Below are 21930 nucleotides of genomic sequence, written 5' to 3'. Positions count from 1 at the left end.
CACACACACACACACACACACACACACACACACACACACACACACACACACACACACACACACACACACACACACACACACACACACACACACACACACACACACACACACACACACACACACACACACACACACACACACACACACACGGCCTCTGCCTCTGTATGAATGTGTGTGAATGGGTGAATATAATGAATGCTGACTTGTATATGAGAAACACTTTGAGGAGGCAAGAAGAATGGAAAAGCGCTGTATAAATGTAGTCTTTTTTCATCGTTAATGTTAACGGACCAGTGGTAGTGTTGTTGAGGATAGTTCCCAGAAACATTACCAGAGGCCTGTACTACGAAGCCGGATTTTCGCTTAGCCGGCTGACTTCAGGGAAAACTCAGGCTTTCCGGTCCTACGACGCTGGTTCTCTTTTTAGCGGGCTAGATCTCCATGGTAACTTATGCTGAGCGGCTAACCTGCTCCGGAGCAGGTTAGGTTGCAGGCAAGTAACCGGATCAGAGTAACATTAAGTACAGTCCGCGGCACTGTGAGTGCAGACGTCGATGTGTCCCATTATCATTCATATCATATCACATCATAATGTATCATATATTTCCTTATCTGAGTCAGCTTCTTGAGCCGTATCTGGCCGTGCAACACTCACAGTGTCACATACTGTATGCAGAAGTATTATTTTAAGCAACACATTAAGTTGACGAAACACTTGAGTCAAATGTAATTAAAGTCAAATCCACTCGTGTCTTGGACGGGGCAGTGATTTCATAAACCTGTTAATGTACGCATTCAAACACTTTTTCTTTTACCAGCTGTATTCACCTTGCAGGTGCAGCTATGTGGCTTTTATCCTGGATAAAGTGTTTAAGTCATGGATGTTTAAAGTTTAACTTCTTCATATTTGACTAATATTAAAGTTCACTTTTCATTCAGGAAGTATGACGCGCTGCGCTGTCAGTACGCTTGTCCATGTTTGAGATTGGTCGATCGTTGCAAATACCACCCCTTTCATGTGAACGCGCACCTAACTAGATAGGACACGGCTGGCTTGAGCGATCCACTTGATAACCAGCGTCGTAGGACAGCTTAGCGAGAGCGCGTATGTTTTGGGCCAACCGGCTAACTCAAACATATCCAGGTTAGGTTGAACCAGCTTCGTAGTGCAGGCCTCTGGTCCCAAAATATGGATTCCTCTGTTGTTTACATTTGACTCAGGAAATACAAATAAGTAAACCATTTCATGCTTAAGCTGCATATGTGACAGAAACTGACTGAATATCACTGTACACATATAGTCAGTTTATCCGTGGCAGCTGGTGTTTTTATAGACTCACCGTCAGCCTCTTGCCTCCCGTCTTGAGCGGCAGATCCGCATCCTGTCGACTCTCTGCCTCTGCAGCCACAGCCAGAGTCTCATACCTGAGAAAGAGAAACACACAGATGTTTACACACACACAACCACACACACACACACACACACACACACACACACACACACACACACACACACACACACACACACACACAAGTGTCAGTGGATCACATTCAATCTCCTGTCAGCATCAGCGTTAAGGCTGCTGCACGCCGACCACCATTTGCAAGTTGCTTTATGAGCTGTTTCTGAGCTCTCTGCAAACAGACACACAACTGTCAGACATGTAAAAGTGTCAAGGAATGTGTTTGGGTTATGTCAATGTTGGTGTGTGTGTGTGTATGTCTGTGTGTGTGTGTGTGTGTGTGTGTGTGTGTGTGTGTGTGTGTGTGTGTGTGTGTGTGTGTGTGTGTGTGTGTGTGTGTGTGTGTGTGTGTGTGTGTGTGTGTGCGTGTGTGTGTGTGTGTATATTTGGGTACTTTTTAACAGAAAAAACATTAAAATTATGTTAACTATACATTTAACCTCAGTATCTGACCTTTAAGAGGGGAAAAACACACAATTAGCTACTTCAGTTATGATTGGCGTAACTGCAAGTGAAATGCTTTGCTTAAGGACACTTTGCAGGGAGCATTTCTCATTTAAGAATTCCCCTTTAGATATTCGACAGCCAGCCTAAAAAATAACTCTCTGGTTACAAATTGTGCTTCTTTTACCACAAGCCCGAGACCACAACGACATCAGCTTTTTTCCTGAGAGAAATCCCCTCTGTGAGTCCAGGGCAGACATCCTAGTACACATCACGTATTCACATTTGAAGTCTAACTCTGTGAAACATGATCGTTATAAAGTGAATCCGCAGCGAGCGTCTCATATTGCCCCTTCCTCTTTTACAGCTTCTGTCAGGTCAGTCAACAAGCCGCCGACCCCGGGATCTGCGGTCGATCAGTTTTAATCAGCGAGCTGTTTAACGATAAAGTGGTCCGACTGATCTGTGGTCAGTTGATTTTGGCCTCTTCAGCTTTAGGAGTTTTCCAGTAAGAAGCTGGCAGTGGGAGCAACTTGGCTGGAAGCTATCCTTCTCCTTTAACACCTGGATGAACGGAGAGATCCAAAACCGACCCAGCCCGACTGCGGACCACAACCCAAACACGACATAACAGCCGATTTATCCACTCACAGTTTTCTCACTCTGTGTTATATATGTGGGCCGTGGACGGACTGGTAATCACAGCTGGCAGGTATGAAATCCACTTTAAAATCGTAAGGAGCGTAATCCAATATGGCTGCCACATTATGGCCACTGGTTGGGATTCATTCCAGCCATTTAAAAAATGATATTTCTCCTCTGGCTTTAGTGGTGTGAAAAATCTAATTGGACAAACTGACAGCACAAAAACAGCACATGAAGAATGCAGTATGATGTGCAATGTGTTATTGATCACGTTGGATAGTTAAAAACATTCAGTACATGCACATAACATAGATGAGAGTAACACCTACGTCACTTCCGGGCGAAGATTACGGCCCCGCCCACTTTTGGGGGAAAACAAAACTTCAGAATTTGAATTGACCGCCATTCAAATGACAGCGTTGTTTTCCCCCAAAAGTGGGCGGGGCCGTAATTTTCGCCCGGAAGTGACGTAGGTGTTACTCTCATCTATACACCCATGCACTATTTAGCAACTGTTATGCTGATTCTGTGACAATCTGTTACAATCAGATCAATGTTCGATTTTATTTACATTTCTAATTTGTAGCCCTTTTTTCAACTGTTGTGATTTAACTGGTTTGTCGTTTTCCCTTTTTTGTGTGAGTGAACAGAGCATGTTATGATATGTGTATAACACATGAATGTAAAAGGCTGTATTTCATATGGTTAAAATATTAAATACAGATATTTTGGGGAATATTTTGCCTTCCAAATTGTCAAATCGCATCCAATTGCATTGAAGAGCATTTCACTTTTATACCTAGATAAGTGTATTATCATATGCAACCATGAATGAGCTGTTTATTCCTCATACCACTGTGCACATATCAATAAATGAAGTGTTTGATTTGTGCAATGCAACAAAAGATGTATAGTTTTGGATGTATCCGTGCAGTAGCCGTACCCTCTGTGCTTTTATGAGAAACTAACGAGCTGCTTTATGGATGACTGCCAGAAGAGAAACCTTTTCAATCACACCGGGACCATTTCCTGGGAAGAAAATGGACTAAAATATATATTAAACATGTCAGCGGTTTTAGGCTTTTAAAGCAAAACTCAATATATAGACAGGCCGACTCCAGCATGAGTGAATAGATTAAATTCAGTCTAATAGTCCTAAAAAAGCACCTTAAAATAACTGTATTCTTTACCTCTGTTTTCATATTGCTATTCTAGCCTTCACTTAGATGTCTTATTAATTATGGGAAATGAGGTATGAATGAATTAAAAGTGTACATGTGTGTGTGTGACTGTGTGTGTTCAGCTCCATCCATCAGAAGTTGGTTAGATGTTGATTTAAGTGTTATGAACGAGGGTAGAAATCACACAAAGCCCTGTGTGTGTGGGAGAAATTGAGAAACCACAAAAATCTGATTATTCACCTGCATGCCTAACATGTGAGGAGGGAGAAAAGGACACACACACACAACACGTTTTTTGTTTCGTCAAAGTGTGTGTGGTAAAGGTGGTGTGCTCTCTCATACACATGTGTCCGTAGTGTGTGAGTGTGTGTAGTCAGTATCAGTCATCGTGTAGAGTGTAGGACACTTTGAGGAAACAGTGTTCTCATTTATATGAAAGAGGATCTCTCGGAAAGGCTCCGCAAACAAACACACTCATTTACCTGAAACATATACATCATACAAGCATAAACATACACACACACACACACTACACAAACACACACTACATGCACATGCTCTCTCGTTGGATGGGTAAACACAAACTGAAATCTCAAAGCTGACGCCAATAGATACACACACACACACACACACACACACACACACACACACACACACACACACACACACACACACACACACACACACACACACACACACACACACACACACACACACACACACACACACACACACACACACACACACACACACACACACACACACACACACACACACACACACACACACACACACACACACACACACACACACACACACACACACACACACACACACACACACACACACACACACACACACACACACACACACACACACACACACACACACACACACACACACACACACACACACCAAATCAAGCTCTCATTCATCAGGACAGGAGTCAGTCCAACAGGCTAAATAAACTGAGAACAGTTTGATCAGTCATCTGATATTAAATGTATAACACTGACCCCGTCGTCTGATATGGGATAAATATATATATACACAGGCTTGGAGAGTAATGGATTACATTTAATTATGTAATCAGGATACAAAAATGTTATTACCTAAAGTTGGTCAATCATCAGACATGAGCGCTGGTTATATAAAGGTTTCTCTCTTAAAGAGTTGCTTAAGATGTGCATAGATCCCTAGATACGTGGGTGTACCTACACTTTAAAAATGGCATGTTTAAAATGAAATAAAAGTGCATATTGAGTGATTTTGCACAAGAGTCCGATATAGAAATTCAAATCTTTAACGGCTTATAATGTCACAAGAGCCATTAAACATAGCCAAGAAATAAGGGTTTGAAGATTGAATCACATTTGAATCCATATCTAAAAGTAACCCAGAGTTATATTAAGCTTTCTCATCCAGTCCTCATTATTATTGTTTAAAATACTGAATTATTATTTATCGGAACATTTTACCTCAGCCAAGTCGATCCCAAAGCATTTAAGTTTAAATATAATTAGTTAATGCTTTCTTAGAGTTGTATTGGGGCCTGCAACTACTTTGCTAATGAGCTGCTAATGAACTTCCTGATGCTCTTGCTCCACATTGAAAGCTTTTATTGTGAAGCATCTGAAGGAACATCGTTGTTAGAGATGATATATGTTAGTTTGGTGTAGACACATTAACTGCATTGGAAATCACACGCTTGTTGCTGCAGGTAATTCAGTGCCAAGCATATGTAAAGGTGCTCAGTGACTGCTCTGTGTGTGTGTGTGTGTGTGTGTGTGTGTGTGTGTGTGTGTGTGTGTGTGTGTGTGTGTGTGTGTGTGTGTGTGTGTGTGTGTGTGTGTGTGTGTGTGTGTGTTCAGGGGGATTAGTCAAGTCAGTGTTTCCACACTGATATTGATTCTGTAAAATCTCTTGATACTGGTGGGGCATCCAGATAACAAACAGCTGGGAGAGAAAACCACACACACACACCACACACACACAGACTTCTGAAAGCTCTCCATGCCTGTGCCAGAGTGAAATGGGAAGTGCGCATGTGCTTACATTAAAGAGAGGTACTTTCCGATCAAACTGTGTGTGTGTGTGTGAGTGTGAGTGTGAGTGTGAGTGTGAGTGTGAGTGTGTGTGTTTTGCTACATCCAGATGCCTTTAAGATGGTGCAGAGTGACTCAGGCTCACTAACCATCAGCAGCTGATACTGAAGACAGTGGATAGTAGAGCAGCGCGATTTGATAAAAAAAAATAACAAATTCAAATGTATTTTGACTGATATGGCTATTGCGATATACGAAGGATTCACCATGTTTTATCATTACTCTCTATCATTGAAAACACATTTTAAAGGTCCCCTATTATACTGTTTCACATCAATATATTCCAGGTCTCAGATACAAAACCTGTGATTGTCTGAAACACCAAACAGATCATTGCAGCATTACCCATAATCCCCTCTGTTTCAGCCCTGTTTCCAAAACGCTGATTCTCTGTCTGTTACTTTAGATGAAAATAAAGAGCCCCTCCCCACGCCCCTCTGAGAGAGATTTGGTTAAAAAGAACACAAAGGTGCTCTAGGAGGAGATTCAGGTGATAAGGTGGGGGGGGGGGGGTTACCTTGGTTGCTGATTGGCTAATGGTTACACAAGCCAAAAAATCGTTATGACATCATAAAGTGGCCAAAATCTGATCAGCTCATTTTCAGACAGGTTTTTATATATAATAGGTGACCTTTAAATGGCTTCATCCATGCACCTACTTGTAGCTCTCCAGCTGGCGTGCGGCGGACACGGTGAGGAAGCTGTCGGTTCTCCGGCTGTAGGCCAGCGGGCCGGGCAGCAGGAAGCCGGGGAGGAACCTGCCGAAGGTGTAGCTGTCCTGCTCCACGAACATCAGCATCCCATCCATGGACTGGATACACAGCGAGTGGTGACCTGAGAGAGGGAAGACGTGATCACTGGAGAAGCCTTCAGACAGCTGGTCATTGTGATACACTGAAACTTTAATTGAATGTATTATGTCAACAGATGCCAGATTGTGAAAGTAGGCAGGGTTTGAATTGTTTGCCCTCTAAGAACACTTATTGCTTGATGTCCATTTGAACACAATGGATACTTTAGAGGACAGAATTCACTGGGCTTTATTTACATTCATAAACCCTTTTTTTCAGAGACGATGTAAATCATCAGCCCAGTTGAGGTTTGAAAAGTCACTTTTTAACTCAGCAAAATAAATGTTATTTTGACAGCTGTTCAAATGTGTACAAGCCCAATCCCCGTAGCTAAAAAGGCTCTTAAATGTTTTTTAATATTGTTTTTTTTTCCATAGATCTGACTCTGCTGTTTTTTACTTTTAAGTATTTAAACACAAGCAGCAACAAAATACATTGATGGCTTCTGTTTCATTTCAGCCGTGATGTCGTGTTGTGCAATGAGGTGTGTTTCTCCCTCTGGCTGAATCTGATATCTCCATTAACACCTCCACACACACACACACACCTGGCTCTGGGTATGAACGTGCACAGGAGTGTGTGTTTGTGAGGAAAGGCCTGATGTAGGACATGCTAAGCCTTAACACACACGGCCATAAAGCAGTGGGGCTGTGTGACCAGAGGACTATAATTAGGCCTCGACGCGCTATTAAAACTCACACTGCCATCAACTAGAGGTCAGAGAGACAGCCACCTACAGCGCAACTCACTCACACACACACACACCCACACTCGACATCTATCAACAAGGATTTAGACAGAAAAGCTGCTCACTCCTACACACCTATTCTGTGTGTGTGTGTGTGTGTGTGTGTGTGTGTGTGTGTGTGTGTGTGTGTGTGTGTGTGTGTGTGTGTGTGTGTGTGTGTGTGTGTGTGTGTGTGTGTGTGATGAGCGGAGTTCATGGTGGCCATAAACTTGCTGAAGGTCGCTCACACCACAGACCCGCCCTGCGGTGTGCTGAAAACTATTTCTAATATCTCAAACCTGTTTCCTATAACATAGAAGTTCCCACACGAAGAAACTGCTTTCCCTAAAGGCATTTTCTCACGGATCACATTACATCACAAATTCTCATGTTTTAAGAAATAATTGTATTATATTTGTGTATCTTTAGGTAAGACGTTTAACGTATCATGGTTTTATAAATATCTTTATTATATTGCATATTCTTATTTTATAATTTATTTGACATTTTATTATAACTTCACATTTTTATATAAATATCTTTATTTTATTCTATCTTTTTATTGCACATTTTTAACTTAACCTTTATGTTTATATAAATATTTTGATTATATTTAATTTTATGTTTTAACGGACATGTAGTATTTATCCAAATATCTTGATTTTGTTTTTTATTTAATATTCTACTTCTTATGTTTATAAATTAAAAAAAATTCTATTTTATTTCATTATTTATTGGACATTTATAATGACATTCAATTTATATGAATATCTTCTTATGTTATCTTTTATTTGGATGATTCCCTTAACGATAATGTGTTCAGATCTTGTACTTCAGTAAAAGTAGAAGTACTCAGATCTTGTACTTCAGTAAAAGTAGAAGTACTCAGATCTTGTACTTCAGTAAAAGTAGAAGTACTCAGATCTTGTACTTCAGTAAAAGTAGAAGTACTCAGATCTTGTACTTCAGTAAAAGTAGAAGTACTCAGATCTTGTACTTCAGTAAAAGTAGAAGTACTCAGATCTTGTACTTCAGTAAAAGTAGAAGTACTCAGATCTTGTACTTCAGTAAAAGTAGAAGTACCAGAGTGTAGGAATACTCTAACTGTCACTAATCCCCCAGGATAAATAGAGTATTCTGAATCTGTTTAAATATAAACATGCTCCTGAAAGACAGACACTAATCTGGTCGTGTCCCCACTTCGAAAAGCAGCACCAGGGTCAAAAGAACGACACTGACTCAGACAGCCTGACACGCTGTATCATCAATAATAGGAAAAGTGCTACGTACTGAAAATGAGAGCCAGGCTGTGCCATAAAAGCGGCCGTGCACGTGTAATTTCACACGCCCACGCCCAGGTATTATGTGTCAAAGAGCTCTGTATGAGAGCGAGACACAGTGGAGGAAACGGCTGTATTATGGTCATTAATAAGACATGTTGAACAAGCAGCCAACAAAGCACAGAGGCTGGCCACACTGCAGCGGGCAGAGCTGTGAGAGAGAGTGTGTGTGTGTGTGTGTGTGTTGTGTGTGTATGTGTGTATGTGTGTATGTGTGTATGTGTGTATGTGTGTATGTGTGTATGTGTGTGTGTGTGTGTGTGTGTGTGTGTGTGTGTGTGTGTGTGTGTGTGTGTGTGTGTATGTGTGGCCTAAAAGTGACCCAAACCCAAAGGCAGCCCAGCTATTAGAGCAGTATTAGTACAGAGCTGCTATTACACTGCTAAATGACTGCTATTATAGACACACACACACACACATACACACACGCACTCACGTGTAAGAGCAGACACGACTTGCAAAAACACTCCCCCCCCCCAAACACACAAACTTTCAATGCTTTCAAAATCCAAACACTCTCTGAACATTGGAGAGAAGAGTGCTGTCACACACAGGCTGCTGCAGGAACGCACACATGAACATTAATAACACACACACACACACACACACACACACACACACACACACACACACTAAAATGGACTCTCAGACTGAGAGCTACAGTCGTTGAAAACAAGTGTGCCGGTGTGTGTGTGTGTGTGTGTGTGTGTGTGTGTGTGTGTGTGTGTGTGTGTGTGTGTGTGTGTGTGTGTGTGTGTGTGTGTGTGTGTGTGTGTGTGTCTATATTTGTATTTGTTTGTACATGTGCTTTTGAATATTTCTGCAAATCATTACAAGTGTGAGTAAGCGCGTTCCAGCAAATCAAGCGTGAGATCGGCTCATTTTCATGTCAACTGTGAGGAAAGCTCAAACAGAGGGCAGCCTCCCCAACTCAAACAACTCAAATGACCTGAACAGGAACCAGAAAAAACAAACAAACTTCTGTATCAACACAACAACAACAACAAGGAACATATATTGTTTAAAATGTCAACATATAAAGCAGAGTACGATGAAGCTAAGGGGTTGCAAGATTATTATGTTTTGCCTTTTTCCCTTGATTAATGGTTTAATACTTTCCAGATTTACGTTTTTGGGTTCGATTTAAACCATAAAGAAGGTCAATTAAGAGATACAGAGAGACAATTAAGTATTTGGCAACTGCAAATTGTCGCTTTACAAACAGTTTCCTGTTTATTTCTTTCACTTCTACGCTGCTTAGTCTGTCATTTATCTCCTTCATTTGGTGCTGCTACTTGGTCTGGTTATCTAGAGCAAAATGAAAAGTATACATGTCCAAGGAAGGTTAAATAAAACATGGTGATGTGCTGGGTAAATGATGTGATTGAAACACAAACGTCCCCGCTGGAGTGACCTTGAGGCAGCGACTGAATCACTAACAGATCCAGGAGAGCTGTTCTGCAGCTGACCTCTGACCTGCAGCTTGAGGTGGAGCTGAAAAGAGGGAATTTCCCGAAAAAGAGGCATGACAGGAGCCCATTCATAAAGTTTCAGGAACTGCAAACTGCAAATGCACAGCCTGCACCGCCATCTAGTGGTGACAACAGGAGAAGAGAGGATGACATCAATTAGGGAGAGGAAAGGAGGAGGAAAGGAAAGGAAATGAAAGGAGGCAAGGAGAAGAGGAGGGAAGAAAAAGGAAAGGAGAAGTGGACGGAAAGGAAAGGAGATGAGATAACAGGAGAGGAGAGTGTTTTAATGTGTGTCTATATGTATTGCACGTGTCTAAGTGTGTTGCTGTATGGGTGAAGGCATGTGTGTGTGTGTGTGTGTGTAAAAATGGAATGAATCAAGGGTCCATCATGCTAGGCCACAGAGTCTGGCAATTTCTCTCTCTCTCCACACACACACACACACACACACACACACACACACACACACACACACACACACACACACACACACACACACACACACACACACACACACACACACACACACACACAACACACCACACACACACACACACACACACCACACACACACAACACACACACACACACACACACACACACACACAACACACACACACACACACACACACACACACACACACACACACACACACACACACACACACACACACACACACACACACCTTGACAATACAGCCTTTATTTAGAAGTGCCATTTTCTCTGCTTTAAAGGGGATTCCCCGTCCATGTGTGTGTCTGTCTCTCCATGTGTGTGTCTGTCTCTCTATGTGTGTGTCTGTCTCTCTGTGTGTGTGCGTGTGTTTTTCTTGGACTCTGACTACTCAAGGGCTTTCCCCTACTTGGTTTTTCCAAAAGCCCAATTGACTGGAGAGAGTGCAGCTATATGACCCCTCTCTCTTTCCATCCTTCACTCCTCTTAGAGACTTTTTATAGTTTTATGTATTTGTCCAGTGCTGCCAATTACCACTTTGCAAAAGCACATGCACAGATGTTCGCTCGCACGCATGAACCTGTATACTTGTGAGGACACGTAAGTAATGTTAAAGGGGACCTATATGATGTCTTTTATACATCAACATGTGTCCCCGGTGTGTCGGGGAACTCACGCAGCGTCAGAAAATAAAACCCTCTCTTTTCCTCCGTACCCAAATCTCTAAAAACGGGGGAACAACGGAGCTGATCCAGATTTGCGTCCGATATGACGTAATATCTGAAATGTGGACCCACGGCCCTATCAGAAAGTTGCTATCAGAAACAATGCCCGACTGTTTTGGACATAATATGGTCGGTGTTTACATTAGCATCGCTAACACTCAGAGCTAACCTGTACTGGAGAGCATGTGTGTGAAGAAGCAGGAAATAAAAAAAGGAACTCACCTTGTGGTATAACCGGCAAGAGAAAAAGCCTTTGAGCTCCATACTGTTTCAGAGATAATCCTTGATGTGGTTTTGAACATGATGGCGTTTAATCACGGGAGCATTTAGCTGAGTATCTCGTAGAATTCTGAGCAGGCATCAGCTCCCCCTCCTATTTTTTTTTTGTTCAAGCTAAGGACCCCGAATCAGCGTTTCTCTAACAGGGCTGGAATAGAGGGATATGAGGGATGTCTAAAAAAAATGCATGATCTGTTTGGTATTTTGAGAAAAACACATCATAGACATGTTTTTGATATATTTTTATATATTTGAGACCCATAATATATGCCTAAAAATAGCATGATAGGTGACCTTTAAAGGAATACTTTCTTTAAAGGTCTGCCAGAGCTGTCTGAGAGATGTTACCATGAGATGCAAGAATCAGTAAGTTCAGCCAAAAAACACATACCTGTGACCCCTCCGAAGGAGCCGTAGGTCATGTTGCAGACGGTTCTCTTCAGATTGTGTTCATAAACCATCTTCAGTTGGTACTGGTCTCCATGCTCCACGTTCCCTGCAGTGCCTGCACACACACACACACACACACATATTACATTACATGACATGTTACTTGTTAGACGCTTTTATCCAAAGCGACTTTCATACTCAATACTGTGGAAAATCCCCACAGGAGCAATTTGGGGTGAAGTGTCTCAGGGACACAACGACATGCTGACTGCAGTGGGGTTTGAACCTGTGCTCCCCTGATCCCAACACCAAAGCATTAGTCCACTGCGCCACAGCCGCCCCCATATATATATACATACGGGTGAGAAAAAAAGGGATAGTTTCTAAATACAGTGAACAAAACCGAAAAAGCATAAAACGACCAACTGCGTAATGTTTCTGTGCATGTGTGTTACCTGAAACAGAGTAGACTGAACACTTCCTGGGGTGAAGGACAGCCAGGTGAAGAAGATCTGAACACCTGAAAAGAGAACAAAATAAAGATAAAGACTGTACAATAAAACATTCATAACACAACCAGGTTCAGAATCATCGAGATAGTAAACCTGATGGTAAATATGTAAAACAACTAAAAGGCTCTTTCACGCATAGAGGCTACAGTGGACAGCTTTTCAAAAGGTGTTTTCGTGTATATGCACGTGTTTTGATGGCAACAGAAAGCCAGATGGACCGAATCACTCATCGATATCTTGCCAATCCTTTTATGGAGCGCGCCCCCTGCAGGTATCACAATGTTGGTGACATCAAGTAACAACTAAGGAATCATATCATTCATAAATGGTCAAAGTATTGATTTTATGTTTGCAGGAAATTGTGATTAATCACCTGTGCACTAAAGTGGACGTCATGCATCACTGGCTATATTTCAACTACAATTCATACTGTTACTGCTACTGTTGTTCTTGAAAATACTTCATTTGCAATATCTTTTTGGGCCTTAAATCAATATACTTATGTTATTATAATTTAATTTTAAGTTTGCACATCTTTATTTATCATTTTTTCCAAATGTACAAGTTCAAACTTTAACGCATACTGTCCGATACTGAGTGGACATATAACACTTTTTCTTTCTAAATTTGAAAAAACTAGATAAAAAGAAACTAAAGTTAAAATCTTGTTTTCATGCCCCAAGAGCAATAAAAACACTTGGTAAAAAAATCCTGACTGAGGTTTTAACAATTCATGCATGAAAGGGTTTTAATCTCTGCTATAGTCCTAATTTCATCGTTAAATTGCTTGCTCATTATCTTGGAAACAAAATTCAGTAACATTTTTGAACAGAAGTGGAGATTCCATGGCTGCAATATAACAGGATCCGAGTTTGGGCCGATGGGTTTTGTAACAATGTAGTTCAATTCTATATGAATGTCTGATTGCACATGCCAGGGTATATGCAGGAATCCTGAAGTCAAATGTAATACCTTTTAAGACCTTTTTAAAGACCCTTTCCATACATTTTAAGACCTCATCGCCACTTGGAGTTCTAACCGGTTACCTTGGCGACACACTTTACCTCACATTGACTATATACAGTATTGATTGTCCTTCCTCCTTATCTTCCAACCATTTGGACGCAGACTTGCATTTCCCCATAACGATGTTGTTTAACAACCGGCGTAAACGGACCTTCGCGCGCTATCAAGCAGTGAGCGTGCGATGTCCTGTTCAGATGACGGCAAACCCAACGGGATGCCATAAATAAACTACACAGAATCACACTACACACCTACGCAATGATTACATTCAGGCAAACTGTAGAATACAACCTCTTTGGACAATTTATATACTTATTGAAAACTAGCTACAAAATGTAATACCTTGGAAAATGCCGTTTAATACTTTTTAATAGCCTTCATTTTCGCTAAATTGACTTATCAACTTTTAATACTTTTGAAGACCCCACGGACACCCTGACATGCACATACTATATCTTAGCTTAAGAAGCACTCCTAAAAAACATAATCTGTTTAGAAGTATTGCGCTTCTCCCATTATAGTTAAATTAATACTTTCAATATCTGCAAAGCCAATGTTTCCAGTGGTGGCAGAAGCACTAAAAATACAGAACCAAACCAACAATTTTGAATGATTTGTTGAAGCATTCATAATGCGTACAGTCAGAGTATCGTTCCTGTTCATTTGGGTGATTTGTGTGTATCAAAAAAAATCTAATCATCACAGATCTTTGGACCAGTTGTCGTTGATGATGTAGCTGGAAATATTTGTACCAAGATTTGCTTCTTAATGACTCTTGGTGACGTTTTTAATTGTGACTTTGATATGTTTTTAATTGGTTGTCTGTAACGGTGCTGCTCCCTATCCTGGTTAGTCTTAATGAGACTTAACCTAGTTGATAACAAATAAATACAAGTATGATTTAAATTATAAATAACAACGAAATACATTCATAAACTTCATTTGTTTACATTATGTTTTACAACATAGGAAACTTAATGTTTAAGCTTAAAGGTTCCCTATTATACTGTTTTTCATCAATATATTATAGGTCTCAGATATATACAGAACCTGTCTCTGATTGGCTGAAACACCAAACAGATCATTGCAGCATCCCATAATCCCCTCTGTTTCAGCCCTGTTTCAAAAGTGCTGATTCTCTGTCTGTTACTTTAGATGAAAATAAGGAGCCCCTCCCCACGCCCCTCTGAGAGAGATTTGGTAAAAAGAACACAATGGTGCTCTAGGAGGAGATTCAGGTGATAAGGTGGGGGGGGTTACCTTGGTTGCTGATTGGCTAATGGTTACACAAGCCAAAACATCGTTATGACATCATAAAGTGGCAAAATCTGATCAGCTCATTTTCAGACATATAAATGGATCAGGACAAAAAGAGAGAGAATCTTTGTTCCTGAAACGTTCAGAGTCTCTTTCAGAGGGGACACATGTTGATGTAGAAAATGCATGAATAAGTGGATTTTGCATAATAGGTCCCCTTTAAAATAACTGATTTCTTCCGCTAAAGAGCTCAGAGTTTGTTAGTTTTTTGCTCAAAGGCACCTCAGCACGACAGATGCTTCCTGCCGCAGTGGTTGAAACCATATTTTAAGCTAAAGGGTGGTGTCCAGTCATATTTGAACTCATACTTTTAAAATAATTACTCTAACAGCTGCTGGTTTATTCTAACGTTTGGTTTTGGTCTCAGTGATGCTGATCCTAGATTTTCACGTATTTGCTTCACCACAAAGCCACAGAGAAGGCCTCTGCCCACTCTTTGGACCCAGAACAACTGCTGTCTCACTAACGTTCAACAACTGCTTGTCAAGAGAAGAACAACAAGGGAGGTGAAAACTGGATCCCACAAGCTTTCTTTCTTTCTTGGCAAACCACTCAAGTCAGTTCTGAAGTTACATTTCTCACCATCTGCCCAACTCTTGTCAGTCTGCCCTGACAATATTTACAACGTGCTTCACTGTCAAGGCCGGGCCGGACACCAAAATGCCTCTGAAGAATGCTGGGCTGAAAAACCACAGGTAACCAAACAAGACGTCTTCCAAACAGACTGATTTAGCTGGATTCAGCCTACGATGTGCGATGTGGGAAGCCTTCGGGGCAAACCACCGGAGCTGTTCCCAGAAACGTCACTTTGTGGAAGCTTCCTGTGCACCCATCGAAAAGCATTAGGGGTGTATATTGTTCAGCTAAAGTAGGGATGCCAGGGTTAGGGGTTCAATGCCTTTTGGTAGTTAAATAGATAGCTGCCGTTGATTGATCTCCTGTAATTCAAAATATGTGGAAACGTAACCATCTTCTGTATGTATTAAACTAAAACGGAGCATTTTCTGGTTCCTCAGATTTGATTTTTGTTTTTTAGACTTATTCACTAAACTACTGCCTGAAAATGTTTAGTTAAAATCATTTGTTTTCTAAAAAAAGATATTGACATATTTTCAAAAGTAACGGAGAGTCATCAGGTTACTTTCATACTTTTATATTCTGATACTCACAATAGGTTACTGATTAACTTTTGTCACAAGTATTTAGTTATTGTTACAGATAACATTTTAAAAGTCACCCTCCCAACCTTGGTTATGAATTGTGAATAAGTGTTTATTATATAAGCTTTACGATAGATATGCTTATATTTGACACAGGGTCAAGACACAGAGTTAAATAAAGACCTGTGTCCTGGACAGATATAAAACAGATACACAGATATGGCATATTATCTGTCCTCAAACCCACGGCCTTTAGTTCAATTCCTTAACAGGCCAATAGTTCCTCTCCAACAACGACCTCATAGCTACTCAAGCCATTACAAATATGAGCAACTTATATTCAAATGCATTTACTTTAACTATCCCCCTTATTTAAAGCAGTATTTTGTACCTTTCCTCGTCAAATTATCAAGTTAAGACACTCTGTCCAGATTTATTTCTCTGTCCCCTCTGCAAAAACATCTATTGGCAGAAGAGCGTTCATGTTTAAAGCCCCAACAGACTGGAATACTTTACCTGCTGCCTTGCATCATTGGGTATGTCTAATCATGTATTATCCTCTCACTTCCAGCTGCTCTTGTTATTGATGAAACTGATCTAAGACACGACTGTCTATCAAATTGTAATGATTGTATTGCTTCATGAATGTAACTTAACAGACTGTACGTGGTCTGTCCTTGTTTGCCATGCTTTGCTTTCTGTTATTTTGTTCATGTATGTCTGTAAGACGTTGCTTTTGTCGGGACCCCCTTGAAAACGAGATGGTGCATCTCAAGGGGTTTATCCTAATAAATACATTTCTATATAAACTTTATAATGAAAGGACATGAATGATGGTTTGGTGAGCCAATTGAATATTCTTGTAATTTAACTTAAGTGAGCTGAATAACTATGAATTATTATTATACTGTTTTGGTAACGTTTCATCTTGCTTATGGACAGCTCTAGTTTTATGGTTTGTTATTATTTATAGAAAGCAGATTGTAGTAGCGTGCTCAGGTATAAATGACGCTGCCAGCTTGACACAGCAGGAAGTCTAGAGAGGAAGTTGGAAAAGGTGTTTGACCGCACACATCCGTACGACTGGGATTTGTTTATATGTTTAAATACCGTGCAAAGGTTGCACGTCGGCAGCTGATCCATTGAACATCCTAATAAAGCACTTGAATGGAACGAGCAAGGTATTTGGATTTCTTGAACATACATCTTGAGTCAATACTCGAATTCGCCTCCTAGACTAAGTGGCCTTTGAACATTCCTTTTGTGCATAATTGGCCACTACAAGAATCAACCAAAGCCATGAATGAATCTCTGAAAATATCCCTGTAACTATCTAACACATAAGAATAATTAGTCATTTAGCAAGCAAAATCTTGAAACATGCTATTTATCTGTGTGTATGACTTAGTTAATTGTTCAGGTTTTGTACAAAAATAATGTCATGTGAATTTGATTGAAGCCTTTAAATGGTATAAGATCTGACTATTATTTCCCCTTAGACAGTAAGGTCGAGCTCTGCCTTCGTGAGACGGTGATTTAAGTTCGCTATACCTGGCAGAGGACATTAAGCTGATGCTAAGTTGACCTACTAACAGCCTCACGTAGAGCAAGGCAGCAAAGAGGGCTGAAGTGAAGGAGAGAGATTACACAACACCCTGAACGATCCTGGGCTAACAACACTTGATATCAGGAGTTTAGTGTCTGAATGAGGGCTGTACGTTCTTGTTTTAGGTTATTTTGATGTGTTTTAATGAAGCTTTGAGAGTACAGGGGATCAATCAGCATTACAACAAATTAAGGAAACAAAGGGGGGAGATAAATGGGATCCTCAGAGGAGAAATAGAAAAAAAGGCAAGGTTTTTAAAGCAGTCTTATTATGAATCAGGCTCAAAAGCAGCTAGACTCCTGGCCAGACGCCTGCGCAAACAGCAAGCCTCTAATACAATTCATAGAACAAGGGACCCCCAAACTAATCAACTATTGTATGAGCCAGATGAGATAGAAAGAATATTTGAAGAGTACTATAAGACACTCTACTCTAATCCACCATTAGCTGATGAAAGCACAATAAGAAACGTTCTTAACTCGCTTGATCTGCCATCTATAGGTGAGATACAGAGTGACACCATTAGGTCGCAATTTACAGTTGAAGAGCTGGAAGCTGCAATCAGTAGGCTAAAGACCACCGGGCAGCGATGGGTTTCCACCAGAGTTCACTAGGAGCTAACACCTCTGCTTCTGTCTTGTTTTAATTGGACTCTTAAAGAAGGCAGGGCTCCCCCATCTTGGAGGGAAGCAATTATTTCCATTTTGCCAAAGGAAGGCAAAGACAAAGACCACTATAAAAATGATAGGCCAATTTCTCTTTTAAATGTGGACTACAAGCTGTTTACCTCAATTATCTGTAAAAGATTTGAGACTTTTATGCCAGATCTTATTCATGAAGATCAAACTGGATTCATTAGAGGGCGCCAAACACAAGACAATATCAGAAGGACTCTCCATATTGTAGACCAGTGGTTCCCAAACGGTGTGCCGCGGCACACTGGTGTGCCGTGAGGCAAGTCCGGGTGTGCCGTGGGATTTTGTGACAACCATACGTTATTATTGCAATATACAACTACACAAAAATAATTATTTTTTAATTTACTATATCAGTACTTTGTATGCACTCATTTCATAATACAGAGGCAAACTCTATACCTAAAAACAATTCTTTAAAAAAAAATCCTCACAGAACCCCATATTTAGCTGTTAACGCAGTTGCAGGTGGGCATTATAAGACCGTGACACATCGAAGGCTGAAGGACAACATTAAAACAGAGAAACACGCAAGAGGGAAAATGGAGCGCTAGATCTTGTGCGGAGCAAACCACCAACCACCAGTGCAGAGACTGCCGACAACCCACCACCGAAAGAAAAGAGGAAAAAAACTGTCAGCAGACAGTATCATGAAAGTTACCTGTCTTATGGCACTGCAGGCGAGCGGCAGATTTTCCCTACAAATAGACGAACCTACTGACATAAGTGGGGCTGCCCAACTTCTGGCAAACGTCAGATATGTTGATGCTGACTAGGGATGCCAGAAACTGAAATTCAAATTTTCAAATTCGAAGATCGGACAGCCCTGGCGAATATTACTCGATTATTCGCCGCGGGAGAGAAAAAAAAGTCTTTTCGCAGAGGTTGCATTTTACTTCATTTGCACTAGTCACTTCGCTTCTTTGAACGTGCCGCTTTGTTCATCTTTAGTTGTGTTGTTCTCACTGTTCTGTATATCGCCAATTGCACGTGTGACGGAGAGAGAGGGGGGGGGGGGGGGGGGGGTCGGTGTGTAGCAGGCTGCAGCAGGCAGCAGCAGTCTGCACTCTTCCTCCAAGTTTACAGTAAAACAAACTGGTGGTGTGACCAATGGCCATTTACAATTATTAATACTATTACTATTAGCATTAGTCTATATTTTGGTTGAAACTAAGCCAGAAAAAAGAAAAGAAAAACATAAATAATAATAAAAATATATATAAATAAAATCGAATTTTAAAAATAATTTTCGATTATGGAGACTGTAACGAATATTCGAAAAATCGAATAATCGCTGGCATCCCTAATGCTGACTCTATCAAAGAGACGTTTTTCTTTTGCAAAGAAATGGAAAGCCATACTACGGGAGAAGAAATATTCAGGGTAACTAATAACTATTTAAAAGAGAACAGTCTGACCTGGAATATGTGCGTCAGTCTTTGCACAGATGGTGCGGCAAGCATGACGGGGAGAGTGAAAGGATTTATTGCTAAGGTGAGAGCACAAAACCCACATATCGTGACAAACCACTGCATTTTGCATAGAGAGGCATTAGTTGCCAAAACCATGCCCCCGGAGTTGACTGAGGTGCTGAATCAGGCTGTGCAGATGGTGAATTACATCAAATCAAGGCCCCTGAAATCTCGCCTCTTCTCCCAGCTGTGCGCCGAGATGGGAGCCGACCACCAAAGCCTGATCCTCCACAATTTTTTATTTTGTGACCTGACTGGTTTAAATGAGTGTGTTGCTGCTTTGATGAAGCCTAATTTGATAAAGTTTCAAATTAATTTCTGAAATATTTCGTTAATAAATATTTCATGAGTAATATAGTTGTCTTTGTCACATTTTATTTGGCATTAGTAAATAATTATGCACATTTACAGATATTTTACATGATATGAGTGATAACACGTGTTTTAGGGCTATTTTGCACAATAGGTGTGCCTTGAGATTTTTACTTGTCCTTTGGTGTGCCTTGGGCACAAAAAGTTTGGGAACCACTGTTGTAGACAATGCACATAAAAAGGGCACGAGTATGGTTCTGGTTAGTCTGGACGCAGAAAAAGCGTTTGACAGTGTCAGCTGGTCTTTTTCATATGAAGTACTAAGGAGGTTTGGTTTAAATGAAAATGCAATTCGGTGTATTAAGACTATTTATCATGAACCTACGGCTAGGATCAAAGTAAATGGGAGTCTGTCCAATAGGATTCAGCTGCAGGCTCTAGACAGGGTTGCTGTCTCTCTCCTACTCTCTTTGCTTTATTTGTTGAACCATTGGCGCAAGCAATAAGGCAGAGTGAAGATCTGCAGGGTGTCAATATAGGGGGGGAAGATCATATCATTGGGCTTTTTGCGGATGATGTTATAGTTTTTCTTGAGCAATCAGATGTATGTTTCCCAAACCTGATGAACCTACTCGACACATATGGTTACTATTCAGGGTATAAAGTGAACGTAACAAAAACTCTAATTCTCTCATTTCATTATTCCCCATCCCAACAAATTAGACATGCATATAACCTAAAATGGAATTCCAAAACAATGACCTATCTTGGTGTAACTATAACCAAAACATTTTCCAACCTGTTTGAAGCCAATTATAACAAAATTGATGACAATATTGGAAAGGATGTAGAAAGGTGGTCCACCCTCCCTTTAGACTTCAGTGCCAGAATACAAACGGTTCAAATGAATATCCTACCTAGGCTGCTGTATTTTTTTCAGTCTCTTACAATTGATGTTCCCCAAAACAAATGCATAACCTGGGACAGGATGATTTCTAGATTTGTTTGGAATAGTAAAAAACCAAGAATACGATTTACGACACTTCAGTTGCCTAAAAGTAAGGGGGGAATGGCTTTACCAAATCTTAGGGAATAGTTCTATGCAGCCCATGCTCAGACCTTTGGCCTACTGGTGTAGACTCGATTATGAGTCTGGATGGAAAGCCATGGAAAGGGAGGTGCAGGGTCACCACATTCAGGCCTTGGTGGGAGATAGGAATTTGGTGAGGGCTCTGAGAGGTGAAATGGATTCGATAGTTGCGTTTACACTAGAGGTCTGGAATGTTGTAGTAAAAAAATACAAATTAAAGAGAGGGATACACACGCTGAGGTGGTTTGCATACGATTCCAATTTTAAACTAGGGGTGTACGATCCAGCATTCAAAGAATGGGTGCAAAAGGGCATAACAGCAATGTGTACGGTTTCAGAAAAGGGTGAATTGATGGGTTTTCAGGACTTACAGGCAAAATATGGTATTACAGACAGGGATTATTTTAGATACATGCAGCTAAGACACTATTTTGTAAAAGAGATAAGGCTGAATGCAGATGAATCTTTAGATACTGTAACTGGGGTGATTGTGGATGCGTATCAGCAGAAGGGGTCTCGGATCATCTCTGCTTTCTACCAGGCTTTGGGGGGAAACAGGGGGGAATCAACTATCTACATAAAAGCTAAATGGGAAGCGGAGTTAAACATTTTAATTTCAGAGGAAGAATGGTTTCAAATGTTCGAGACGCAATTTACATCCACA

At 40.7% G+C, this 21930-nt stretch overlaps 1 protein-coding gene across 1 annotated transcript in view; it reads right to left on the bottom strand.

Moving 5' to 3' along the window:
• The window catches only part of bbs9 (Bardet-Biedl syndrome 9), a 186893-nt gene that overhangs the window by 159304 nt on the left and 5659 nt on the right, over positions 1-21930 (bottom strand). The window contains 4 exon segments of the mRNA XM_034145825.1: positions 1341-1425; positions 6498-6672; positions 12078-12191; positions 12532-12596. Of these exon segments, the coding sequence (XP_034001716.1) occupies positions 1341-1425; positions 6498-6672; positions 12078-12191; positions 12532-12596 (439 nt within the window).

Source organism: Trematomus bernacchii, unplaced genomic scaffold (genome assembly GCF_902827165.1).
Source record: "Trematomus bernacchii unplaced genomic scaffold, fTreBer1.1, whole genome shotgun sequence".
Lineage (NCBI taxonomy): Eukaryota > Metazoa > Chordata > Actinopteri > Perciformes > Nototheniidae > Trematomus > Trematomus bernacchii.
This window is presented reverse-complemented; position numbering and strand designations above follow the sequence as displayed.